Raw genomic sequence first — 25,011 nt, forward strand, 5'->3', positions numbered from 1 at the left:
CACTGAGGGCTTCTGTGAGAGGGAGCACAAGTAAGTAACCAACCCCTCCCTCAAACCCTCCCGTCCCAAGGAATTCACAAGCCCACTCCTGGTTCCATGGCGCTCAAAACACTCTGTGACTTTATTTGCCTTTGGCTGGCTTCTGGGGAGAACGGGGCAGGCACTGGCAGCGGCCTGAGCTTCATGCGCCCTCTGGCGGCCCTCACAGGCAAGGGCTGGAATCCTGGCCAAACCCAAAGGACTTCACAGTCTTGAAAGCCACAGTCAATAGAGTCTAGGGGAGGGCTGCAGTGTTCCTCAGGCTTGCACCCCTGACCCAGCTTCAGGAGACAGGGCGTGTTGGGAGGAGGCCCTGAACCTCTGGCTCTCATACTCGCCCGTGTTGGATGCCCGCATGTTCTGCCGAGCCTTCATCTGCTTCAAACGGTCCTTGTCCACTTCCCGCTTGGTGAGGATGAAGAGGAGGATACCACAGGGGAAGCCGATGGCCCTAGGGGTGGGGAGATGTGCACGGGGTTTGGGGAGGGGCCAAGCCTGAGCCAGAGGAGCTGGGGGAATCTCATTCCAGCTTCATCGGTCGCAGGAACACTGCAATACCTCTCATTTCTGGGCAGCCTCCTCCAACTGGCTGCTGGAGGGCCCCAAGCAAATCAGATCCTGGCTACCGCACTGCTTTAAACTCCCTAACAGCTCTCCGCCACTTCCCAGCCAAATCCAAACTCTTTGGCACAGCACAAAAGGCCCAGTATGGTTGGTCCTCTGCCCACCTTTTCACTCCTGTCCCCTACAGTTTCATGCCCCTCGACGTGAGCCCCGCGATCCTGCCACACCGACCATGCAAGGTTCTCCAGACGGCCCATACTCCTTTCCTCTCCCAAGTGCTGGCAAAGGTTCTCACTGCTGTAACCGCCCCACACACATCCCTTCCCAGACCCCCTTCTTCATCTGAGTAACCACCGCTACCTGCTTGACACTGTGGTGTGGGGTAGAGCGCATGGAGTCACAAGACCTGGTGGGAATCCCACCTCTGAATCTTCGTTCCCTCCTCTGTAAAATGGGATGGAATTTAAAAAAAATTTTTTGTCTTTTGGATTTAGGGGATGTAATATTTATCTCAGAAAAAACTAAAACATTACATTGTAAAGTACTGGCACACCTCAGGTGTGGAAAAAAGTGTTAATTTTCTCCTTCTTTCCTTTAATATCAATCAACAATACACATTAAGGTCAGAGTCAAATAACGATATACTGAACATCTAGATGCTACTTATACAACTAACATAATCTCACATGATCTCAATGATTTCAATGAAAGAGCTCAATGGGCTTTCAGGTCAAGCTCCCAAAAGAGAGAAGGCGGCCAGGGACCCAAATTCAAATGAGATCAGCTCAGCTTACTACAAAACCCACTGTGCCTCCAATTCCACATACTTTCCCACCTCCCCTCCACCCCTGCTCTGAGATTCCAGTCCTCAAACCAAGCAGTTCTGTCCCCACAACCTCGATTCAACTCACCGCCTGAAACTTGGAGAAGTTTCTGGGTCCCGCCCTCCCCTGCGCCACTCCCCATTGGTGGGCAAAGAGTTTTAGTTAAAACTCACCAGGCGAGTCCCACAGCTTTCATGGGGTTCTTGCCCCTCTTTCTGGGAATGTATTCCAGCTCAGGGGAAAGGGACTCCGGCTCCTCCTTGCACTCTGGGGAGCTGTGGCTTTGCAGTGCCCGGGTCCTGTTCTGGGAGGCCTTGTTAGCTGTGGCTCCTGAGAGAATCCCTGTGGATCGAAAGAAGGGGGGTCAGTAAGAGAAGATGAGAAGAAAGCCCAGGGGAGGAAAGGGGAGTGACGGCAGTTTGAAGTTACAAGTGCCAGGGAGAATCCAAAGGGAAATGGGAAAATTGCCATCAAGGTGGCACCTCTGGAAGCCACTTCCACGTCACTGCGGGCTCATCACCCTGGTGCCAGGAGAGCGAGCTTCGTTGTTCTTCATCTGATCGGACGACAGGATGTGAAGGACTGCAGTGGGGCTCACATAAGTCGTATGAAGGAAATCCGAGGAAAGGTTTTCAAACTGCAGGATGTTAGCACTGGGAGCTTACTTTCTCCCCTTATTTTAGACAAGAGGAAACTAAAGCCCCGAGAGACGAGCTGCTTCGCCCAAGGTCAAACTGCTAATTATCCGGGGCTAGAACCCAAGCCTCCAGAAGCCCAGGGCTCTTTCATCTGCACTGCGGTGAGTGTGAAACACCTGGAGCGCGGGAGTCTAAAAGGCTTCCCCAGAGCTCCCTCTCGCAGCATGACCCCAGAGGTGTCGCGTAACTTGAGGGCAGGGGGATGGACTGTGTGACCTCTAGAGAGCATCTTTTAGCCCCCAGACTCTTTATGATCCTGCAGAGCGGGGTGCAGGGAGGAATCGACAGCCACGACCTCCTGCTATCGCTGATCGGGATGTATAAAAAAAGGGGATCCCCTGCCGTCCTGCCCTCCCCGGGGTCCCTCTCCTTACCCCGGAGGACGCGGGCATTTCTCGCCCCCCGGCCCTTCAGCGCCGTAGCAGCTACCACCGCCGCCATGTTCAGATCCCACCCCCTTTCGCCGCGCTCCCCGCCGGGAATTGTAGTTTGCGTAAGGAGCCTCCCCCGCTCCTTCCGTCCTGCCTACAGACCAGAAACTACAACTCCCAGAAGCCTGCGAGGGGACCTGGGAGAACTACTCTTCCCAGGAGACCCCGGAGGCGCGCACGCTCGCTTGTTTCCCTCCTGTTGGAGGCGGAGTCAGGCCGGGCGGAGTTTGGATTCTCCCCGCCACGTCCCGGCCCCTTCTCCCAACTCTGACCTCTGATTGGTGGATCAGGCAGTTAGCCCCCTTCACTATTGGCCTAGTGGCCGTCGCTCTTTCTGCCGGGGAGTTGCCTACGCCTACTTCCTCCCGGGAGGAGGGGCTCGAGTTCCGCGTCGTCGCGCAGAGCTGACTCTGGGAGGCGTTTGGGCCCAGAGAAGTGGATCGGCCGCTTGCGCCGCATGGAGTCCGAATCTGAGAGCGGGGCCGCCGCTGACACCCCCCCACTGGAGACCCTGAGCTTCCATGGTGATGAGGAGATTATCGAGGTGGTAGAACTGGATCCTGGTCCGCCGGACCCAGGTGAGAACTGCCGCTCCTCGGGCCGTGGGACAGGAGGCGCTCACCCCTGGCCTCTGACCCCTGCTTCTCCCCCCTCCCTTCCTCTCCCCACTGGTCATTCCTACCGACCCATTTCGCCCTTCCCCCCCTGCCCTGCCCCCACACTTAGTTCTTAGGCCTGGCAGGGGTGGGGGTTCCCCTGACGCCTCCTCTGGCCCTTCCCCTCACACACCCCCTTCCCATCATCCCCTCGGTCCTCCCTTCCCACACCGTCTCTAGCCAACCCCGGGTCCTCAGACCTCTCCTGTCCGTCCCCCGTGTCCCCGCCTCCCTGCCGCTTCTACCCTTGCTTCTCCCTCTCTGACCTCAGCCGACCCTCTTGTTACACCCCAGCGCCTCAGACCTCCCCACCACTTCTCCCCTTCCCTCTTTCTTACTGTCTGCCCAGCCGCATCTCTTAACCCTCTCCCCAAAGCAGATGATCTGGCTCAGGAGATGGAAGATGTGGACTTCGAGGAAGAAGAAGAAGAGGAAGAGGGCAACGAGGAGGGCTGGGTTCTAGAACCCCAGGAAGGGGTGGTCGGCAGCATGGAGGGCCCAGACGATAGTGAAGTCACCTTTGCATTGCACTCAGGTAGGTCTCTGAGGGGATCCGCCATCAACTCAGTGCACGTGGGCATTGGAACATCAGACTCCTGCTGTGTAGGGAGCCTTTGGAGGGACAGGGAGTTGGGAAAACAGAGGCTGGCCTTGCCCTGGAGGAGCTCACACTGTGAGGGCCTGGGGAGAGCTTGGCTACTGGAGCCGGCTGGCTTCAAAGCCTCCTCTTGTTCCTTAGCGATTTATGATCTTTATTAATCTTTCTGGGTCTTAGTTTCTTTTCAGAAGGTTACCTTGTAGTAAATTAGAGGTAGTTGTACCTTTTTGAACGTGTTTTATATAATTCTCTCAAATATTAGCCCTTAATAAGGGAAGTGACACGCTGCTTTCCTCACTCCGTGCTCAGCCTGGTGACACCCTGTGCTGAGACCTGGAAGCCTGCACGTGTACACTCCTTGTCTGTCTGGGGCGGTGAGGGCAGCAGCACTGGGGAAGGACTTGGAGCTTGGCAAGCGTGGGCTGGGATTGCTCCAACAACTTGATGCTTGAAACTTAGAACTTGGATGCACCCTTCTTTTCCAGGAGGAAAGACATGTTGCTTTGGGTGGAAGGGGGTGGGCTTCCTGAAGGTCCCAAAGGACAGAACCCCGGGTGGGGGGGGTGGGGGAACCCTGTCCGCTTACTCATGGAATATCTCTTGGGACAGCGTCTGTGTTTTGTGTGAGCCTGGACCCCAAGACCAACACCTTGGCAGTGACTGGGGGTGAAGATGACAAGGCTTTCGTATGGAGGCTCAGTGATGGGGAGCTGCTCTTTGAGTGTGCAGGTGAGGGGGGCAGGTGTAGTTACGTTACTTTGGAGGTGTTGGGGGCTAGCCTGCAATGGTTGTGCATCCAGCACCATTTACTGGTCCCCATTTGGGGCGAGCTCTGTGCTGAACCCAAGGATTTCAGAACAGAATAACCTAGACTGTCTTGGGCATGGGGAGGGAGCCAGTATTGGCCCGAGGAGTCTGGGGAAGGTCTGGGAGGAGGTAGCAGCGGTCGTAGGCTATTTAGACAGAAAGGAGGAGCTGGTTTTTTGCGCAGAGGTATGGAGCAGACAGAATGGGGAGGACATAGGCCTGAGCTAGCTAGGCATGGTTGAGTGAAAGGCTAGCATCGCCACCCCTAGGGAGACCTGGGGGGATTGGCTGAGTATTGACTCCTGGAGTGGCAGTGAGCTTGAGGCCCCTGTTATGGTGGGACCGACCTTTCTCTTTCCAACTGGTCCTTTCAGGGGGCCAGACACCTGGGTCCTATTCTCCTGATGTTCTTCTCTCTTTCTGCCTCCTTTCCTTTGCAGGCCATAAAGACTCTGTTACTTGTGCTGGTTTCAGCCACGACTCTACCCTCGTGGCCACAGGGGACATGAGCGGCCTCTTGAAAGTGTGGCAGGTGGACACCAAGGAGGAGGTCTGGTCCTTTGAAGCAGGAGATCTGGAGGTGAGATCTTCAGAGTGGTGTTGAGCTGTGTGGGGCGTTGGTAGGTGCCAAGAGCTGGGGGTGGGGGGGTCCAGTCTCGCCTTTACCAGACCACGCTGGCTTGAAGGCAGTGTGCTGTCCAGGCGCAGCACGAGTGTCTGGCTCTGTTCTTGCCCAGTCCCTGCCACCCTCAGAAGCAAGGACAGCTTGGGTGGAGCTTATGGAAGGGCTCCTTGGGGAATGGGGTGAAAGGCCTGCCTGCTGACCCCTCCTCTCTGCCCAGTGGATGGAGTGGCACCCTCGGGCACCTGTCCTCCTGGCTGGCACAGCTGACGGCAACACCTGGATGTGGAAGGTCCCAAATGGCGACTGCAAGACCTTCCAAGGCCCCAACTGCCCAGCTACCTGCGGCCGAGTCCTCCCTGATGGTGAGGGCTGCTCCCCTTGCTGTCTGCCAGGCTGCTGGGTGGTGGGCTGCAGGTTTCTGTGGCGTCTTGGGCTCCCTCCTTGGCCTGAGCCGGCCAGCTCTGAGGTCTGCTGTCTGGAAGATGGACCCAGGCCCCAGAGCAGACGGCTTCCCCTCTCCTGCCCTGACTTTCTGCGAGTCCCAGGGGCAGTGTCTGCTCCCTTACCCTCCCTGCCGTTCCCTTGCTGGGTGTGTCTGAGAGCGTTGTCTGTCCTCCCCTCCATCTGTGCCTATGGGCCTTCAGGGAAGAGAGCTGTGGTCGGCTATGAAGATGGCACCATCAGGATCTGGGACCTGAAGCAGGGAAGCCCGATCCACGTACTAAAAGGTCTCCAGGGCGGGACGGGGTTCCCTGGGTCTCTATGCGGAAGGCCTGGGGTGGGCTACGGGGGCCACGACGAAGCCTGACTTCATCGTCTGCTCTTTCCTAGGGACTGAGGGTCACCAGGGCCCTCTGACCTGTGTCGCCACCAACCAGGACGGCAGCCTGATCCTCACCGGCTCTGTGGACTGCCAGGCCAAGCTGGTCAGTGCCACCACCGGCAAGGTGAGTGTAACCCAGAGCCAGGCTGCCGAGCCGCTGCCTCCCATGCCCGCCCCACCTCCACTCCGGGACTCTTCTGGTCCCCTCTCCTCCCCTTCATCAGCCCTGCTCTCATCCTCAGCTTCTCTCCCGGGGATTCTAGGTGGTGGGTGTTTTCAGACCTGAGACCGTGGCGTCCCAGCCCAGTGTGGGAGAAGGGGAGGAGAGCGAGTCCAACTCTGTGGAGTCTTTGGGTTTCTGCAGCGTGTGAGTGTGAGGACGGCCTTGGCCTGAAGCGGAAGCCAGCTGGGGAGGAGGATTTGGCGAGGGCTGCCTGGGCTGGGGAACCAGAGAGGAGTGCAGGGTATGGGAGTCCAGGGTTGTCCGCTAGTCTGAGTGGTCCTCTCCTCTGCCCAGGATGCCTCTGGCAGCTGTTGGCTACCTGGATGGGACCTTGGCCATCTATGACCTGTCTACACAGACCCTTAGGCACCAGTGTCAGCACCAGGTACGGGCAGCCTGGAGCCCTGGCAGGGCTTGCTCTCTGGTTCCCCCCCCCCCGCCCCGCCCCCTCCCTACCCTTCCCCTCCCTCCCTGAGAGTCAGAGGCAGGCCCCCCACTTCTCTGACCCTGATGCCCACTCTGTCTCCTGGCACCGGCGCAGTCAGGCATTGTGCAGCTGCTGTGGGAGGCGGGCACCGCCGTGGTTTACACTTGCAGCCTAGATGGCATCGTGCGCCTCTGGGACGCCCGCACTGGCCGCCTGCTCACAGACTACCGGGGCCACACGGCCGAGATCCTGGACTTCGCCCTCAGCAAGTACGAATCTGGCAAGGGCTGGAGTCTCTTTGAGTATTTGGAGGATGGGAAGGGCCCCTGGGGGGCCGCAGGGTCCTTGGGGTGTGGGAGGGACTTCTTAAGAGACAGAAGGTGGGCCCCAAGGCCTGCTGGCAGCCTGTGAGCCCGAAGTGCAGGGAAGCCTGAGGGAGTTGTCGCTTCCGGTGGTTGGGGACCTGCGTGGGCGCTCACATCTCTGTTCTGGCACCGAGGGGCTGGGACCATCTCCTCCATGCTGTGGCTCTTTTCTGACCCCCTACGGGGTGCAGGTTTCCAGCATGTTCACTTGACGTGGACACGGCAGCCCGGTGCTAGGCACCAGGCCCCCTGAGGGCCTCAGGGCCCTCAGTCCCATTGACCTGTGCTTTTTGTCCACAGAGATGCCTCCCTGGTGGTGACTACATCAGGAGACCACAAAGCAAAAGTATTTTGTGTCCAGAGACCTGACCGCTAATGGCTGCAGCCTCTGCTCTGGTGTTGAGGGGTGAAGGGAGAACCCCACCAGCAGAGGCGGTAGGGTATGGGGGAGGAGGAGGCGGGGGCCTTGGACTACTTTCCAACCCCTTCAAACTGACTTGCCCCCTTTGTCCCTTCTCTTAAGAGACCCACCCCTTGCGCCCACCCCCACCCTCGCCCAGACCTGTGGGTCCCTCAGAGTCGGGGTGGGGGGTCAGGCCTCTTTCTCATTCACCTTCATTTGCTGGTGTGATCACGGGGCTGTGTGTTTGTGGGGAGTAGGTCCTTGAGGTTCCCGTTCTTTCCCTTCCCAAGTCTCTGGGGGTGGAAAGGAGGAAGAGATACTAGTTACAGATTTTAAAAATGTAAATAAAATATACTTCCCAGAGACTGTGTGTGTGTGGTTTTGTGGCATCTGGATATGAGAAACCAGGGAGGGGCATGTCGGGGTGAGGGGCCCCGCAGAATCTGCTAGGCTTTGAGAGCCCTCAGCTGGCTCTCCCTGATGGTTGATGGGAGGGAGTCGGATCTCTGTGGATGCACATCTGACTTTAGTTCTCTCCCCACCCCCTTTCGGAGAAGCAGAATGAGATAACCGTGACCTGGCCAGAGTTTATTAGGTCAGGGTAGGGTCAGATAAGGGCAGGGCCTCTGATGCAGGGCCGGGGAGACAAGAGGAGACTGCCTTCCTGGCGGAGATGGACAGATGCTTCGAGTAGGAGCCAGCAGAGGCCCTTCCCCTAGTTCAAGTCAAGGTTCACGCTGCTTTGGCTACTGGTGCGGTAGGCTGTGCGGGGGCCAGGCCCAGTGCGGGGGGTCCTTCTGGGCAGCATGCGCAGGCACCTGTGGGCGGCCGTCCTCCAGGGGGCTGTGTAGCGCTGATCCCCCAGCCCCATGGCCACGGGCACGGCTGCTGCGCTGGCACTACCCAGTGAGATGAGGGACAACAGAGTTCCTGGCCCCAGCGGCAGGCGCTGCTCAAAGGCCAGGACTGAGAGGAGCAGGGTGGCCACATAGGGCCCCCAGCACAGCCCGAAGAGCAGCGTGGCCCCGGCCTGTGCCCTCGCTTGCCTCCAGGTGAGGGCCTGGGCCAGGGCCGATGGCGCGCCACGGCACACTGCCTGCTCCAGCCGCCGGATGTCCTGCAGCTGGCGGTGAGCCATGGCCAGCACACGGGCAGAGAGCAGGGCGGCGGCCCCCACAGCGGGCAGCAGGAGCCCGTAGACTTCAAGGTAGAGGTAGGGGGCCGGGAAGACAGCCTGGGAGCTGCAGTTGGTGCCGGGGGCCCAATGGTTCCACCCCAGGGCTGGCAGGCTGGTGAAGAGCAGGGGCCCGGCCCAGGTGAGGAGCAGGGCCAGCCATGTGCTCCCGCGGGGCCGCAGGGGCTGCCGCACTGCCATGTAGCGCTCGCCGTGCACCAGCAGGAGGTTGGCGAGCAGGGACAGGAAGGAGAAATTGGGCGCCAGATAGAGGAAGAAACAGGACCAGTAGCCTAGGCGGCTCTGGCTCCAGAGGCCGGGCAGCACGGGTAGCGCCAGCCCTGTGAGCAGCCCGGCCAGCAGCAGGCTCAGGAAGAAGCAGCCAGCGGGCGGGCGGCGCAGATGCCGATCCCTGGCGATGCCCAAGGCCAGGAGCAGGTTGGCGGCGATGATGAGGATGGCCAGGGCCAGGGAGAGCCCCAGGGCCCCCGTGGGAACCGGGCTGGGTGCCTCCCTGGTGCTGTTGGGGATCATCTTTGGCCTGGGGACAGAGGAGGCCTGGAGCAGCAGCCAGCGTGCCTGAATGAGAGATGGGCAGCCAGAATTAGGGGGTGCTGGGCAGTCGTCCAGAGGGCGCACAGTGGGCCCTTATCTTGTTTGCTGAGAACACTTTCCCCCCCAAATAACTGCCTATTGAAATTTACATAAAAATTCATATTCTGGGCTTCTCTTAAGAGGTCCCCTCTAGCAACAAGTATGCCCAGCGTGCTGGCCACGGGCTGGAGCTGAGGGGCAGCTGTATTCCCCCAACTCCCCAGGCTCTACCCGTGTTGGCCAGTGCTATTACCTGTCCCACCCTCTCTGGGCAGCCGTTTTAAGGCCTCCATTTAGACTAAAGGGTGGACCCACCCAGCCCCAAAGCCCCAGAGCATTTTGTCCATCCCGGCCTCCACAAGACAAGGCCTCCACATTGGCCAAAAGGGAGAACAGGGTCTGGCTGGTGTGTCGTGGCTTCTGGCCATTGATCAGTTGAGAGCCTCCTTCAGGTTGGGCTGGGGCCAGGGCTAGGGGTGGGTGCTCTGATGAAGGAGGGGTCCCTGTCCTCGGATGCTCCCAGCCTGGTTGGCACCGGAGCCCTGGGAGAGGGTAGGCTGCTAAGGATTGGGGGGTCAGGGCAGGAGTGAGTGAGGCAGAGGCAAGGGCAGGGCTGGCTGAACACCTGAGTCAGTGACAGGCCACGGCCACGGAAGGCAGCAATGAGCAGGTTGCCTTGTTCCCCTAACCCGCCCCCTACCCCCACCACCCGGCCCTCAGGCCCTCAGTACGTAATGATTACAGCTCAGTGAGCAGCCTCTGGGTAGGACTTCCAGCCCATAAACTTGACTCATCTGCACCACACTAGCAACAGAGCCCTTCCTGGGAACTGGAGGAAGAGAGGAATCGCCAGGGAGGAGGAGGATGCCAGCCGCAAGGAGGATAGCTCCCACACCTGCGGGAGCTGGCAGGAGGAGCCCGAGGGCAGGGTCTGGCCGTTCTGTGACTCTGATCTGGCCCAGTCCTTTCCTTCCTTCCTCGGTTCTTCCGGCACCCCGGCCCCAAGGCCACATGTGGGGAGGAGGAAGGGTCCCGGCCCAGGGGGAAACTCCTGCTACTTTCGGCAGGAGAGCAGCGCCTGTTGCTAGGATTAAAGTCAATAAGGAAAGGATTTCTACCTGCCCCCACCCCCAAGTCATCAGATCTGAGGGCACCCATGTCTCCCTGAGCTCAGGACCGTCCTCTCTCCAGCTCCCCCCGGCCCACCAAGGCCTGCCAAGCTACTGCCCCTCTCCCCTCTCCTCAGCTTATTTCCTCTTCCTCAACTTCCCCCACCCCTCACGCTGAGCCCTCTACCCAGGACATCCTTCCCTCTCTAGCACGCCCTTTAGTTTCTGTTCCCTTTGTCCCTGCGCCACAAACTTTATTAAACCCCATGAGACCTCAGGGGCCCTGACTTCAAACCTGGACTCTTGTCCGGGGCTGGAGGTCCCAGCACTCCCCTGGTGGGAGACCCACCCCTCCTCCCCAGGAGCAGCATGAAAGGCAGGGCTGGCACCTGGGCCACCTTGTGTGGTGTGCTGGCCCGTGACCTGCACACCGTGGAGGCTCTGGTGGCTTGGGCTGGCTGCAATGGCCTCTTCAGGACCTGGGGCTGAGGTCTCCAGGTGAGGTTGGGTGCTTGGTGGGGGCAGAGGGCGTGGAGGGGGGCAGGGAGGAGGGCGTAGCTACTCACATGGCTCTTGGAAGGCAGGTGTTGCTGGCCCAGCCTGGGCTTGCCCCTGGGGGTCAGGGAGTTGCTGTAGGCGGGCCTGCAGGGCTTCCTGCGCGGTCTGTGGTCCCTGTGGCCGGTGAGGGCATGGTGCCTCCACTCTGCGGGTACTGCAGGGCCCCAGGCTCTCTGCTGCCCAGGCTCTGCCCCAGCCTGGGCTCTGGAGGGTTGGAGCTGGGGGTGGTGGGGCTCAGCCTGGCCCCGCCTCTCAGGGGTGGAGCCTGGCACTGGCTAGGCGGCAGGAGTCAGGAGGCTGGCCGTCTTTGTCCAGTGCCCTCCCCCTCTCCTGTACCTGTGTGCCCCCTCCCCAGCCACCAGCTGTAGCTTGCCACTGAGGTGGCAGATCCCTTACCTCAGGGGAGCCCGGTCACCTGCCACGCGCCTAGCTAATCTGAGAAATGCAATCCAGTCAGCGAGGAATCAGAATTTGAGGAATCAGGGTTTCAGCTACTCCTTTCTGCTTCTTGCCCCAACGAATACATTTACATTTGATGAGTTATAAACCCCTGGGGTTGCGGACCAGCCAACAGCACACCCAGCTCCGTTAAGTTAACTGGGAAAAGCAGTATGATGGTGGCAGGGGTGGGGCTGTTTGGAGCTTGAGGATCCTTCCATCCTATCACCTGGTGGGCCTTCCGGTTTATAAAGCCAAACTTCCTTCTAGAATCTGGGGTCATTCTATACTTTTCTCAACTGCTTTGAGTCTAGTTCTGGGATAGGAGGTAAAAGTGGCTCTGGGCTAGGAGGTGTGGCATTTGGACAAGCTACTCCTGCGCCTCAATTTTCCCATGTGTAAAATACAAGTAAAAGCACCTCTCTGGGGTGTTGGGGACTATCACAGAGTAACATGTGACTCTATATATCCCAGTGCCTGACAGCCTGACACTTAACAGGAGGCCTCCGTGATGAGTAAGAGGTGTGAGCCAGTGTTGGAGGCAGAAAGCCTGGGTATGAATCTTAGAATCGCGGGATCTTTTTTTTTCCCCCCTTTTGTGTGAACTTGGGAAAATTACTCAAGTTCTTTTGCCTTCGTTTCCTCATCTGTAGAAGGGGGCTTGTACTGTGCTCACCTATGGCGAGACGAACCCCAAGCTAATGTGTGGTGAAGACTTAGATAAACACTAGGCCCACAGACAGCTGTTATTAACATTTTTAGGATTCCTGCCCTCTGTCGCTCCCCTCCAGCCACCTGCCCCCTCTAAGAACTCTGTAGAGAAAGGCAGATCGAGAGCTCACAAAAAGCAAGAGGAGAAGGGCACTTCAGCTCCACAGAGACACTGAGCGGAGTAGGTACAGGAGAAGAAGGGCAAGTTCAAGGCTAGGGAGACAAGAAGTGTGATGCTCCAATTTTCACTTGTATCAAGTGAGGCCTTGGGGTGCCAGAGAGAAGCAGACTGAAGTGTGAGGGAGCTGGTAGCAACTGCAGCAAGAAAGCTGGAGATGAGACATGGGGAAAGACTTCCCTGCTCAAGAGCGCAGGTAGACTGAGATGGGGACTTCGGTGCCCTCGGTGAGGAAGGGCAGGGAGAGGAGACCTGAGCTGAAGGCTGTGGACCCGAAGGGTCTAGCTCTGCCCATCCTGCAGAGGATTGGGGGAACCGGGGAGACAGGACTTCTGTTAGGACAGCAAGTGGGAAGAGGAAAGCATCCAGCCTCAAACCCCTCCTCCAGCAAGCTGGCGGCCAGAGGACGCTGGCTTCCAGCAGCCGGCCCTCAGACCCACGCTATCTGGTCGGGCAGAAGTCAGAGGCTCTGGGAGAGTTCAGCCTGGGGCCTGGACAGAAGTGGGTGTGCGGCCCCTCAGATGTAGGACTGCCAGGAATAAACAGACCTCCTTCTGTTCCCAGCCCTGGCCTCCTCCCTAAGGGATCCAGGATGTCTGTGTTTCTTCTTCACTGCTTTGTCTAAACACTGCGTGTGGGATGACGTCCGAAGGGGGTGGCTTAGGCAGCAGGGGCCAGGAAGCCTGGGTCCTGTCTCCTCACTGGACCATCCAGGCCTTCTCTGCTCTCTCACCCAACTCTAGCGTGGACTCAACCCCAGCCTTCTCCCCTTGGCCCATAGGAGGGCTGTGGTGCAGATAGTTTCCAGACCCTCCTTTCTAGCTGCAGGCTGACCTCTGTGGTCCCCATTCTCCTCTCCTGCAGAGCCTCTACTGTGGGGCCCAGGCCTGCCAGGGAATCCTCCTGGGCCTCCTATTTGAAGCTCTTTGCTGAGATAGGGCTGGGCGGGAGTGGTGTACAGGGGCTGGGGTATTCGCTAATGGGACCTGTGGAAGGGAGGTGGTTCCAGGGCTTTCTGGATCCTGGCTGCCCTCCAGGGACCACTGTCAACTCTTCACTCCCCCCTAGGCAAGAGTAGACAAGCCCTTGGGAGCCTCTGGAGGGCTCTGGGCACAAGCCTAGCCAGGACCTTGGCCTCAGGAAGCCCTGAGGCCAAGGTCTCTGGCCAGAAGACACTCTGGTCCTTCCTGTTAGGGTTAAGCCAGGTTCAACACGGGCCCCTCAGAGCCACTACAGTGCTTTCAGCAATCCCAGGAGTGGATAGCTTTGCTTGAACTCAAGAGTCTTCACTTCCAATGAGACCAAAGGGAGTGGAGATGGCAACTGCTAAGTAGTGGGAGAGGGCTGACACAGCGGCCAACACTGCTTTCTCCATCTCTGCCACCACCAGAAGTGGGGTACAAGGGGTCACTCCTCCCCAGCGCACAGGTTTGTTGGGATGGGGACTGAGCTATGTCCCCAGCTGAGAGCCCATTTCAGTGGAGTCTGAAATGACTGGGTGACTGAATGACCTACAGCTTTCAGATTTCTTGACTGTGACCCAGAGTAAAAGGGGGGGGGGGCTTTTTATAATCTAATCAAGACGTGTGTACATAACCAAAACACATTCCAAAACCAATACTTACCCTTGAGAAATGTGATACACTCTCATCTATACTAGTCCATTAAAAAAAAAAAAAAAAAAAAAAAAAAGCTGGGGCACCAGGTGGCCCAGTTGGTTAGGCCTCTGTCTTCAGCTCAGGTCATGATCTCAGGGTCCTGGGATTGAGCTCTGCACTGAGCTCTTATCTCTGTGGTGGGGGTGGGGGGACTGCTACTCTCCTCCCACCACTTGTGTTTGCTCTTTCTCTCCTCAAAGAAATAAAATCTTCAAAAAAAACAAAAACAAAAACAAAAACAAAAAACCCAGTGATGGGGACGCCTGGGTGGCTCGGTTGGTTAAGCAGCTGCCTTCGGCTCAGGTCATGATCCCAGCGTCCTGGGATCGAGTCCCACATCGGGCTCCTTGCCCAGCAGGGAGCCTGCTTCTCCCTCTGCCTCTGCCTGCCATTCTGTCTGCCTGTGCTTGCTTTCTCCCCTTCTCTCTCTGATAAATAAATAAAATCTTAAAAACAAACAATGATGAAGTTACACATGTGACAGAAATACAGAAATACATAGCCCCCCCCCGCCCCCCCCCCCCCGACACACACAGACACACACAGGCCAGACTGTGGACAGGGTCCTGGCTGAGATACCACACTACAGTCATTCGAGATGCTACCACTGGGGGGAGCTGGGTGAAGGGCACACAGAAATTCTATATTATTTCTTCACGGCTGCATATGAACCTACAGTCATCTCATAACAGTTCAGGAAACAAAAATATCATGACAGCTCACAGTTCACGAATGAATCTTAAAACCAGTCTGAAACACACTGCACTAGATGGCGACAAGTTAAAAGGGAAAGCAAGAAGCTAAAAACTGCCAGGATGGCCCTTAGACCATTTCAAGTGCTCCTAACATTCTCTACTGAATATTCTGAACGATTTTATTTTGGGGATCACTGTCCTGCTAGCTAGGGGCCAGCATACATTTCTAGGCATGGTACTGTTAGGCAAGCATCTCTCCAAAGGAAATTTTGCAGAATGCCAGTCTTATGGGATCCTGTGTGGGAAGAGAAAGGGTGGCCAGTTAGTCTACATTGGGCCCACACCCTAACACCCATCAATGTCCTGCAGAACAACACATGCCACAGAACTCATTGTGGGAAATCCTGTGTATTATCCATAATTAAAGAATTAGCCAGGAGAAGCCTGGGTGGGCTCAGTCCTTAAGTATCTGCCTTCAGCTCAGGTCATGATCCCCAAATCCTGGGATTGAGCCCTGAGCTGGGCTCCCTGCTCAATGGGAAGCCTGCTTCTCCCCCTCTCAATCCCTCTGCTTGTACTCTCTCTTGCTGTCTCTGTCAAATAAATAAATAAAATCTTAAAAAAAAAAGCCAGAAAACACTTATGTGACTATCACAGTCCCAGAAGCTTCTCGGCCACAGCCAGCCAGACTTGGTAACAAGCAGGCTTTACAGGAAGCACGTTCACATTTACTCAGAACCGCCAACCAAGAGCTCACTAACCAGCCATCCTCTCTCTCTTCTAAAGGGTGGTTGAGGGACTTGTGGTCTAAGGTTTCCCAGATTTGGGTCTGTAGTTTAAGGGCAGAGCCATGTGTACTCTCCACCACACCCCCTTTTGGATTCAGTCTAGAAACCCAGCAAATTCTCATGTAAGATAGAAAGATTTTCTTTATTAATGACCCCAACCGTATTTCTTTAGATACAGGAGTTTTGAACTCAAATACTTAGGAGAAAACAAGTTAAGATTGCATTATCCTGCAACTCATTACCAGTAACATATTGCAAAGCGCAACAGCTTGGAAAAGGGGAGGAAGGCAAGGGAGTGAGGGAGGGAAGGTAAAGAAAAGGAATTAAGTTGATCAAGTGGAAATCCTTTTTTTCTTTTTTTAATTCTTGAGAACTATGAAGTCCTTGCAAGCACAGCTCGTTTCTGCAGATTATTTTCCAAACGTGTACAAAAATGGAACCAAAACGGAGAATCCCGTAAGAACCTGAAGAGGGGCAACGTTGAGAAGCTACGATTATCCAGCAGCAAGTGTTCCCGCCTTCAGCTGCCAGCCGCCTCCTCTTCCTGTTCCCGAGAGTTAGCGGGATGAAAACGTCTTCCCCCTTCAAAAGCAGAGAGAAGTGTGAAGGCCAGTTTCTGGCTCACCTGTCCTGCCGCCCCACACTCCTGGACTGGGGATGTGATCCCAGGGACACCAGACATAGGTGAGTAAGTTCCTTAGAGGCTGTGGGAACTCTAGGCCTGGAATAAGCCCCAGCTCCCAGAGAGACTTCATCAGCTTTCCTCCTGCTGAACACTTTGGGGACACCAGGGAGCACCTGTGCCAAGCCCGCAAGGACATTCAATGTACCAAGCTAGACAGGACAGTCCCTGGCCCATGGTGTCTGGATGGCCTAGACCTACTCGAACTTCAGTCAGGACTCAACCCTCTTCCAGGCCGAGAGCTCAGGGCCTCTCTTACACAGCTTACACCCCTTCAGGCTCACAGACAGCAGCTCCTTCAATCTGTCCCCAAGGATCAGGATGCTCGAAACTTCCAAGTACAGGAGCTGTGTGTTGCCTTGCAGTGACCACACACTTGGTTACAGAACACTCGCCTGACTTTAGGCTCCTGAATCTTGGCCTTCTGTCCCATCCAGTATTACTCTGGAAGGGCCAGCTTTGGGAACAGGCTAGCTCCTGAAGACAGAGGTCGTTTGGTAAAGCAGCCTGGAAGCTGGGGCTGAGAACTATGGGAAACTGGGGCAAAGATTGGGGGCTAAATTTTCCTATCCTGAATGTCTCACCCAGCCCAGACTGAAACTGTAGTGTTTCCCCCACAGCCCCATCCCGCCATGCAAAGCTCCTGAGTGTTCGATTCCGGCAGAGGGCACCAAGCCAGGAAACCATCCTACTCCATGCAGCCCGTTTCTGCTGCCGGGAGTGGGGGGTGGGGGTCCTGGCTTCTCCTACTCATCCTTAGTAACACAACCTGGTTTTCAGCTTGGATATGGTTGTTTGCCTCCCCCTCCTCCTTTCTGGGGCCCATCTCTGCTAAAGAGAGGTCACAGAACAGAAAAAGGCAGAGCTGCTCTTTTTAAGCCCCAGGAAGGTGGTTTACGGACAATTTAAGGATCTACCCTTCCCCAGTTCCTTACCAGGACAGGGGAGAACCCTTGTGGGGAGACACTGGGTGGTGGCTGCCTTGGTGGGCTCTTCTGAACAGACGAGAAGTTACAGGGCTAAGGATGACACAGGCAGGCCCTTATGGCCTATTTACGAGGCCAGCCTTCCTATTTGGTGTGTGACGGACTGACGGGTCAGGCTTCCTTCTGCTGTGCCCAGCTGCCCGTTCACCTCCCAGCCAGTCTCTCCACTGGCCCTGGAAACAGCACAGCATTGGCTGCCTTACGCTTGAGGTCACCAAAGTGACAAGAGCGGTTCCATGGAAAGCCAGAGGGGCAGGGGACCTTGGAAACTCCAGGAAGGAGGCCAGGTTATAGAAGAGGTGGAAACAGCGTTTGTGTCCCAGGACATATGCCCTCCCCACAGTGTTGGTTTTGCCCATGTCTGGCCTTGCCACAGAGCTGCGGAGTAGAAGGGGTGACGCTGTGAATTCGCCACCATGGCTTCTGGACACCTCTCTGGAAGCAGAAGACCCAACTACAGCCTGAACACCCCTCCTGAGGCTCTGGGCAGGAGCTACAGAGAGTTACTACCTAGCCTCTAAAGCCTTTGCCCGAGGAAATCGGGAATGACTTCCACTGCTTTTATAAGCCTCTACCCAAGGAAATTGGGAGTGACTTTCACTGCTCTGATGTTCCTGAGACTGAAAACCCTCAGCTCCGGTACCAAGAGTCAGGTGCCTCTCTTATCCTGTCAAGTGGCAGCAGAAACTAGCTTGGCAGGAGAGGCCTCATGTGCTAGGGGAGAACTCGGAGCCCTGTGCACACCATACCTGCCAAAGGTCATCCCTGAAAGGAGTTGGTGTTGGCAAATATGCTGGTTGGGAGGGGTGGGCAGAAGCTTAGTTCACCTCAAGACCTGAGTTTAATGGGCACAGAAGCTGGCAGATAAGCACTTATTCCTTGAGAACAGGATCGCCTAAATTTCACCAGAAGGGGCATCCAAACCTGACATTTTGCTTGAAGACCTTAATCCCTACCTAGGCTCCAGGCCACGCTGGCCTCTCCTGCACGGAGCCACACATGGGAGTGCTATTCAGCATTTCTAACCCTGAGAAAGATAACTCTGTCTCCATGCAACTTCCTGCCAAGCAGCAGAGCAGGGGATAAAAATAGGGGGTGGCTGCAGGCCCATTAACTCAGCTAAATGTCTGTAAGCAAATCTCTTCCCTTTTCCAGGAAGACCCTGAGGACTGACCTCTTAACTCAGGCCCAAAGAGAACATAGTGCATCTCAGTAAAAAGGTCCCTTTTTGTCTTCCCTAGCTGACATTTTGCTAGCTCACAAAGATATGGAAACAAGGGAATCCATCCTGGCCCACTCAGGACTGAAAACCTGTCCATCCCATTTTCAGTCAGTCAGGTGGCTCCAGGCCCGACCCTGCCTGCCTTTCCCATGTAGGCAGCAGCTACCAGACACCTGGAGGGCCAGGTCACCCACATCCACTATTTTCCTCTTGGTGCAATCGGGAAAGGAGGGTGGTCCTGCCTGTGAGACCGCCCTACTCACGTGATTGTTTTCATTTCTTTTTTCTCGGCATCTGGACGTGCACGGTTCAGCACCTTGAGGAAGTCAGATGTTTTCGCCCGCATACGTGTGTGGATATAGGCCTGGGAGCAAACACAATGGGTACTGAAGCAGTCATGTGCTAGAAAGACAGCTCTGCTTTCAGGAAGGTCGGGGAACATATGCCCTGGGCCTGACAAAGGTCCATGCAGGGAAGCCGGAGGGCAACCCTTTCTGGAGACATATGTTCATCTCTCTACTGTGCAGAGAGGTAGTGGGGAGAGATGGAAGGAGGGCCATGGTATCTTAAAGTCTCCAGAACCATTAGAGTTCATAGCAACAGCCTGGACTATAGGAATGACTTTTTTTTAAAAAAGTAAACTCTACCTGCAGTATGCTGCTCAAACTCACAACCATAATCATGATCGCGTCACATGCCCTACTGACTGAGGCAGCCAGGTGCAGCCCACGCAGAAATGACTTTTTAGCCATTAACTCCGGTGGAGAATGACCTGGAGCACAGGCCCGAGGTGCCGCCTCACCTTAGAGCACTTGATGTGGTAGTGCAGATAGTCCCGGAACGTGTGGATCAGGTTGATGGTGTTGTCTCGAGCACTGGCGTTGGTGTGGCGAGGGAACAGCACTGCGGGCAGGGACACAGATAAGACGTCAGGGTAACATCAAGGCCAAAAGGCGGTAAGATCAGAGCCTACAGTCAGCTCCGATCTCTCCCTGCCTGAGGAGAATGCACTTGTTTCACTAAGCCCAGGCTCTGACAAGGTGTTCTCCTCCAGCAAGGAAGGGATAAGTACTACAACAAGGCGGGTCCCAGTGAGTGCAAATGGAGGCTATGTCAAGGAAAATGGAGGAGGTGATGGCAGAAAACCAGGGCTCCCCTGAGAAAAGGCTTAGTGCCGGCATCACTCTAGGTCATGGTCTCTTGAGGAGGTGGGACCACTGGCTGGGAGGGTGGGGGTGACTTTGGAGAAAACACCTTATCTTTGACATCAGCATGAGGAAACAGCCTGCTTATCCTCCATCCATGGTGACTTGGCCTTCAGAGGCACTTGGTTCCAGAAGATTCAGTGGTCTTGTGAACACTAAACACTGTAAGCTCCAAGGACCTCAACTTTCCTGATGAGAATAGGCAGCAGGAGCTGCTCTGGCCGGGCATGAGAAAAACCCCTCCCAGGGCACCATGCACTGAAGCCCCCTGCAGCCACTCTGCCCTCTTCACCCCTCCTTTCAGCTTTCTGCAATCCTCCCCATCTCCTGCACCTACTCTACTCAGTGGTCTTGGCAACAGTAAAATCCTCCAAGTAGGTGGCTTTGCTAACATGAAAAGGAATACCTCAGAAGAAAGGGTGGGACCCCGGTGTCCATTTGCCCTGAGAAGAAACAAACACCAGAACCAGAGGTAACTATGTGGCCTAGGATCTAAGATGCCAACGACCGGACCGTTTATATGCACCCCAGAGAGAAAGGCTACCAACTAAAGCGTGGGGCATATGCGAACTGTAAGCTGTATTCCAACCTCAAAGACGTCACACGACAGAAAATGTGTAGCTCGGATTTTAGGAAACATGGTAAACTGGCGGGCTCATCACCAATCAACAGGTGCACCATCAGGAGTGAGGGGACTTCAATCTCACAAAAGGCAACATCTCAGTGGCATCCGGTGCCAAGTGTGAACAAGCGGTTATTTCAAACTGTCAGCTATAATCCCGAGCCAGCTCACTGGTCTGGAACAACCATAAGGGAAGATTTGAATTTCTTCAGTGGAATAAGTGAATCATGGCTGGAGCGCTGGCTCAGGAAGCAAAAAACCAAGAAACGCCAAATGCCAGAGAACTCCCTCCCACCCAGCTGCTTTGTGGTCCCAAGTCTTAACACCTGACACCAGGGGCTAGATTTTTTTTTCTCCCAGCATTTAAGAAAAACAGGGGGAATAAAAAAGAGGACTATGGCACTCCTTCCCACAGTTAACGCACTGGCACAGAATGATCTGGTATGCCTGCTTTTGCCCCTTCCCCATTTTAACAAAGCCCTGTCCCTGTTCAGGCCTCCTGCAGCAGGAAGGCACCCCCCATGCCGCTCACCGAAGGTAATGTAGCCAATGTTGTCGCCCACGGCAGCATCGGTGTCCTTCAGCTCCAAAGGCGGTTCCCTGTGGCTGAAGAGGACCTGCGGGGCTGTGTGACTGGCTCTGCGGCCTTCTTTGAACTCCTGAACAAAGCAAGCAGGAAAGAATCTGACGTAAGGAGAACAGCAGCTTCCACTACAAGGCTGGCCCCATGGGGTGTGCCCTCTGTAGCACTCCAGAGTGGCAGACAGCTAAGAAACACCTGGCATGATGTAGGACAGTGCCACCTGCTACCCACACGATCTGGACTCAAAAAGCAGAGACCACGGAGTCCTTAACAAAGCTGATCTTCAAAATGTGATGAGAGCATTTTTAAAAAAAATTTTTTTTAAGATTTTATTTATTTACTTGAGACAAAGAGAGGGAGGAAGGGAGGGAGGAGGAAGGAGAGAAAGAGAGAGAGTGGGGAGGAGCAGAGGGACAGGGAGAAGCAGACTCCCCACCAAGCAGGGAGCCAGATGTGGGGCTCCATCCCAGGACCCTGGGATCCTGAATGAGCTGAAGGCAGACACTCAACCGCCTGAGCCACCCAGGCGCCTCTGATGAGAACGTTCTTAATCCCCTTTCCTTTCTCTTGCTTTGCAAGGACAGAGGCAATTAAAGAGGCAATAAAAGTCCATCTGAGACTAAACAGACAACAAACTGCAAAGCAGGAGAGAACCAGCTTACATTGAGATTAAGGACTACTGCTGATTTGGTTCTTTTGATTTCATGTGGAGAGGCTGTATTTATCAGGAAATCTTTAAAATCTCAGGGTGCTATGGAACCCAGGCTCTAGCTTGCTTAAGACTCAAGATAAAATCTTTTTTTTTTTTTTTTTAAAGATTTTATTTATTTATTTGAGAGAGAGACAGTGAGAGAGAGAACATGAGCAAGGAGAAGGTCAGAGGGAGAAGCAGACTCCCCATGGAGCTGGAGCCCGATGTGGGACTCGATCCCGGGACTCCAGGATCATGACCTGAGCCGAAGGCAGTCGTCCAACCAACTGAGCCACCCAGGCGCCCCGTAGACTCAAGATAAAATCTTAACTCTCTTCCTCTTTGCCTGAAAGCCCGTTAGGAGCTGGCCCATTTCTCACCCACCCCCACCGCCCCTTCCGCCCCATCTCTGCTTCTTCCTCTTTCTTGAAACCAGGCCTTTTCGGGGCTCTGGACCTTCACCTAAGTCCTGTTTTGCTGAGGTATCTTAGACCATTACTGTTTAGAATCCACCAAATGGAACTTCAGACTAAATGTAAGCCCTTCTTGGGGGCAGAAGACAATGGAGTTAAAGAAGCAGAGTTGTTTTAGGGTTCATCCCTGAGAGAAGGCGCCTATGTAACATGAGAAATTAAAGCCTGACCGTTAATTCTGGTCTTGGATGAATTCAATCACCACCACTCTGCCTAAGAGCAAATCATCCCTAAGACAATGTCCCCACCCTCTTCAAAGGACAGGAAAATGAGGATGTAAAAACCAGGTCATTCCTCACATGTTTTAATCTTCAAACCACAAGCTTTTCTAACACATACATTCCTGTGTACATACCAAAGTGATACAAGGCATCCCTGTCTCAACCCAGATGTGCAAAAACAGAACTAGATTTTCCAGCAATGCTGGCAGAACAGGGTGATCCAAATTCACTGAATGATAGCAGAAGGATGGAACCGAGGGCTAGGTAAAGCCTCGGAGTGTCAGGAGGACCAAAAACCAGCTTCCATGGCTGTTCAGTCTGTGATGCTCCTCTGCTGCTGCTCAGCTATGACCTCCTCTATCCTGCCATCTCCAGCATACTCGGGCAGCTGGCTGCTGTCTCGTCAGCATTTCCCATGTCTTCTAAGTCTCTACTTTGGCACTTTATTATTCACTAACAGTCTGGCTTCCCTACCAGGTTGTAAGCTCTACATGCCAAGGATCCTCCTTTATTACTCTGTATCCATTACTTCTCTTTCAAAGAGGCCGGCTAGCACACGGCTTGCTGAATGAAAGCAAGCGCTTTCTAGCCTCACTGACTTAGTGCTGTTGCATTGTAAAGGAAGGGACAGGGACTACCCTTCCACCTGTAGGCAGGAAGAAAGTGCACAGGGCAGCAAGCCCTCAACAAATTAGCAGCAAAAGAAGGGTAACATCTGAGGAATTCTAATGCCCAGTCTGGGATCTTGCCTGTTTCCCTATGCTGCCTCCTGAGCCGGCACTGCCTGGCTTCTAGAGCTTGGTGGAAGATAACTACCACAGCCAGATTAGGTTATTAGCTTCCTCTTAAATTTGTTCCTCAAATGAAAAATATTTGGAGAGGCAGAGAAAGAGTCAAGATCATTTAAAATGGAAATTCCTAAAGCAAAGCTTCTGAGATTACCCATCTCTAGAAAACATTACTTTTCATTCTGCAAAGGGTTGGGAGGTTTTCTCACTTCTTTTTTCACTCTTTAGCGCCCCTCCCCTGGGGGATGGGGAGAAAATAGACAGATAATAACTGCCAGCATTTTCTTGTGTTTATTAAGTTTCTCGAAGACTCCAAATCACTGGTGCCTGTTGGCATTCAAACCCAGATGGGGTGCGTGTAAACCCATGGTGACTTATTAGCATGGATTCCTTGGGTTCTGTGTGCAGAAAACCACACGTTATATCTGGTTAACAATGCACTTCTGATTTGGAGCTCGCTCCCGTCTTTGTTTCTTCTTGCTGCGTTCTCTTAAATAATACTTCAGAAACAATCAACCAACCCACACAAATAGCTCTCCTTTCTTGTTAGGGTCTTTGTCCTGTATCTGTCAGCAATGATGCCTTTCTTTTTCCTCCAACTAGGATGTCTTTTGAGTACCACAATACTATTTCTCTCTTCCATCAAAGCACAATTTATGATAGCAAATACAGCATATATCCAAATATATACAAAAATGGAGTATATGATAAAGGTAGCACCTTCAATTGGTAGTATAAACACAGGCCTTGAAACAATGACTATTGAGACCAGGGGGTAGCCATTCAGAAAAAAATGATGGAACCATCTTTCAAAAGATTAGGTGTAAAATATGAAACTATAAAAATACTAAGAAATGATACAGGTATATTTATTTAAAATTCTGGAGTAGGGAAGGCATTTCTAACCATGACTCAAAATCTAGGAGCCACAGAAGGGATGGACTGAACTTTGTGAAAATAAACTTCTGCGTTGAGGGCAAACCACCCCTACAAACTCTAGTGACAAACTGGAAAAAATATCTGCAACTCCTACATAGATAAAAGGCTATTCTCTCTAGTATATAAAGAAATAGAGAAGATCAATAACCCAACAGAAAAATAGGTAAGGATAGAGACATCTCAAAGGGAAGAAAAATAAATAGCCTTCAACATTAAGAAAAGATTTTGGGACCTCATTCCCAAGAGTATATAAATATCATTTTTAATCCATCAGACTGGCAGAAATCTGAATGTCTGTCAACATACTCTGGAAATCGAGCACTCTCATGTATTGAAGGCGGGAGGCAAAAGGGCACAACTTCTGTGGAGGGTCTGGCAATATCTACTAGAGTTCCTTGGACTCCGTGCTCCCAATTCAGGAAAATATCCTGCAGCTATGACCACACAGGCATCCAGGTAGACAGGGTCCTCAACATCCTACCTTCACACCTGCCTAGAAGGCAGACAGCTTGTGTCTTGTCCCCCAACATACAGAAACCAGTGGACTATGTTTAACTTTTCTTGGTTATGGGGGCTGACGTTAAGATCTAAAAATATGAAAAATATTCTAGTTCACCATACGCTAATCTTCAAAACTGTACTGTTCTTGTGCTTGCCACAGAATGAGCAGTGACATGATATCTACCAGACTTTCTCTAGTGCTCAGCTTGCATGCCAATGAAGATAGTGCACCAAAGGCAAACACTAGAATATCCATGTGAGTGGGGAATGGAAGCTCCTGTCTTCTTCTTAAAGGCAGGACAGCAACGGTCAGAGTTGGCCTGCTGACGGACAAAAACAGCAATCATGTTCTGAACCAGGTTGGAGGTCCACACTGGTAGGGGGGAGACTCACAAAGGCCCACAGCAAGCAGGTCAGTTATCAGGAGGAACTTCAAACAGCATCCCAGAGTCACAGCATTCTGCGCTAGGCACCCGCTGTTGTGGGAATTTAAAGTAACAATGTCCAGGAAAATTCTCAGATAATTTATTTTGGAGCAAAATCCAGCAAAATAAGCCCAGGTTTCTAAGGTCATTTCAAATAAACTGTCCCAGCCTCTGACTCTGTGGAGATGGAAGAAAGGCAGATGGCTTCCCAAGCATAGGCTTTCCACATTCCTGGACACCAGATGGGGCTGCCCGGTGCCAGTCCAGTCACTAACTAGAGATACTGG

The 25,011-nt window shown here is 54.0% G+C and overlaps 4 protein-coding genes across 7 annotated transcripts in view; 1 reads left to right on the forward strand and 3 right to left on the reverse strand.

Moving 5' to 3' along the window:
- Positions 1-2,636, reverse strand: part of PNKD (PNKD metallo-beta-lactamase domain containing) — a 61,413-nt gene extending 58,777 nt beyond the window's left edge. For 2 of the 3 annotated variants that reach the window (XM_059168066.1, XM_059168064.1), the window contains exons 1-2: positions 2,500-2,636; positions 1,601-1,769 (exon numbers count right to left, since the gene is read on the reverse strand). In XM_059168066.1, coding sequence (XP_059024049.1) covers positions 1,601-1,769; positions 2,500-2,566 — 236 coding nt within the window. In that variant the 5' untranslated portion in view covers positions 2,567-2,636. Of the gene's footprint in view, positions 1-92; positions 491-1,600; positions 1,770-2,499 lie in introns of those variants that run through there. The other variant, XM_059168067.1, reaches the window with a different exon arrangement.
- A 297-nt stretch (positions 2,637-2,933) lies between these two features.
- AAMP (angio associated migratory cell protein) lies at positions 2,934-7,846 on the forward strand. 2 transcript variants are annotated; one of them, XM_059168062.1, is made up of 11 exons: positions 2,934-3,134; positions 3,589-3,747; positions 4,420-4,539; positions 5,058-5,197; positions 5,460-5,604; positions 5,887-5,970; positions 6,074-6,189; positions 6,329-6,432; positions 6,583-6,673; positions 6,830-6,984; positions 7,381-7,846. In XM_059168062.1, the coding sequence occupies exons 1-11, from the start codon at positions 3,014-3,016 to the stop codon at positions 7,454-7,456; spliced, it is 1,311 nt and encodes a 436-aa protein (XP_059024045.1). In that variant the 5' UTR covers positions 2,934-3,013; the 3' UTR covers positions 7,457-7,846. The 2 variants fall into 2 exon arrangements, with proteins under 2 accessions (XP_059024045.1, XP_059024046.1); XM_059168063.1 differs by having other exon boundaries at positions 3,592-3,747.
- A 210-nt stretch (positions 7,847-8,056) lies between these two features.
- On the reverse strand, positions 8,057-14,314 carry GPBAR1 (G protein-coupled bile acid receptor 1). Its single transcript, XM_059168069.1, has 2 exons — positions 10,927-14,314; positions 8,057-9,236 (listed from the first exon to the last, which is right to left on the reverse strand). The coding sequence occupies exon 2, from the start codon at positions 9,189-9,191 to the stop codon at positions 8,199-8,201; it is 993 nt and encodes a 330-aa protein (XP_059024052.1). The 5' UTR covers positions 9,192-9,236; positions 10,927-14,314; the 3' UTR covers positions 8,057-8,198.
- Positions 14,315-15,509: 1,195 nt separating this feature from the next.
- Positions 15,510-25,011, reverse strand: part of ARPC2 (actin related protein 2/3 complex subunit 2) — a 30,360-nt gene continuing 20,858 nt past the window's right edge. Inside the window, exons 8-11 of the mRNA XM_059168071.1 lie at positions 20,636-20,762; positions 19,079-19,179; positions 18,540-18,640; positions 15,510-15,968 (exon numbers count right to left, since the gene is read on the reverse strand). Of these exons, the coding sequence (XP_059024054.1) occupies positions 15,944-15,968; positions 18,540-18,640; positions 19,079-19,179; positions 20,636-20,762 (354 nt within the window). The 3' untranslated portion in view covers positions 15,510-15,943. The remainder of the gene's footprint in view (positions 15,969-18,539; positions 18,641-19,078; positions 19,180-20,635; positions 20,763-25,011) is intronic.

This window comes from Mustela lutreola, chromosome 3 (genome assembly GCF_030435805.1).
Source record: "Mustela lutreola isolate mMusLut2 chromosome 3, mMusLut2.pri, whole genome shotgun sequence".
NCBI lineage: Eukaryota > Metazoa > Chordata > Mammalia > Carnivora > Mustelidae > Mustela > Mustela lutreola.

Bases quoted from the DNA above. Each gene is read 5' to 3' on its own strand.
- AAMP (XM_059168062.1), top strand. From the start codon at position 3,014: ATGGAGTCCGAATCTGAGAGCGGGGCCGCCGCTGACACCCCCCCACTG. The intron at 5,971-6,073 runs GTCTCCAGGGCG...GCTCTTTCCTAG, and splicing joins CCCGATCCACGTACTAAAAG to GGACTGAGGGTCACCAGGGC. The intron at 6,190-6,328 runs GTGAGTGTAACC...CGGGGATTCTAG, and splicing joins TCAGTGCCACCACCGGCAAG to GTGGTGGGTGTTTTCAGACC.
- GPBAR1 (XM_059168069.1), bottom strand. From the start codon at position 9,191: ATGATCCCCAACAGCACCAGGGAGGCACCCAGCCCGGTTCCCACGGGG.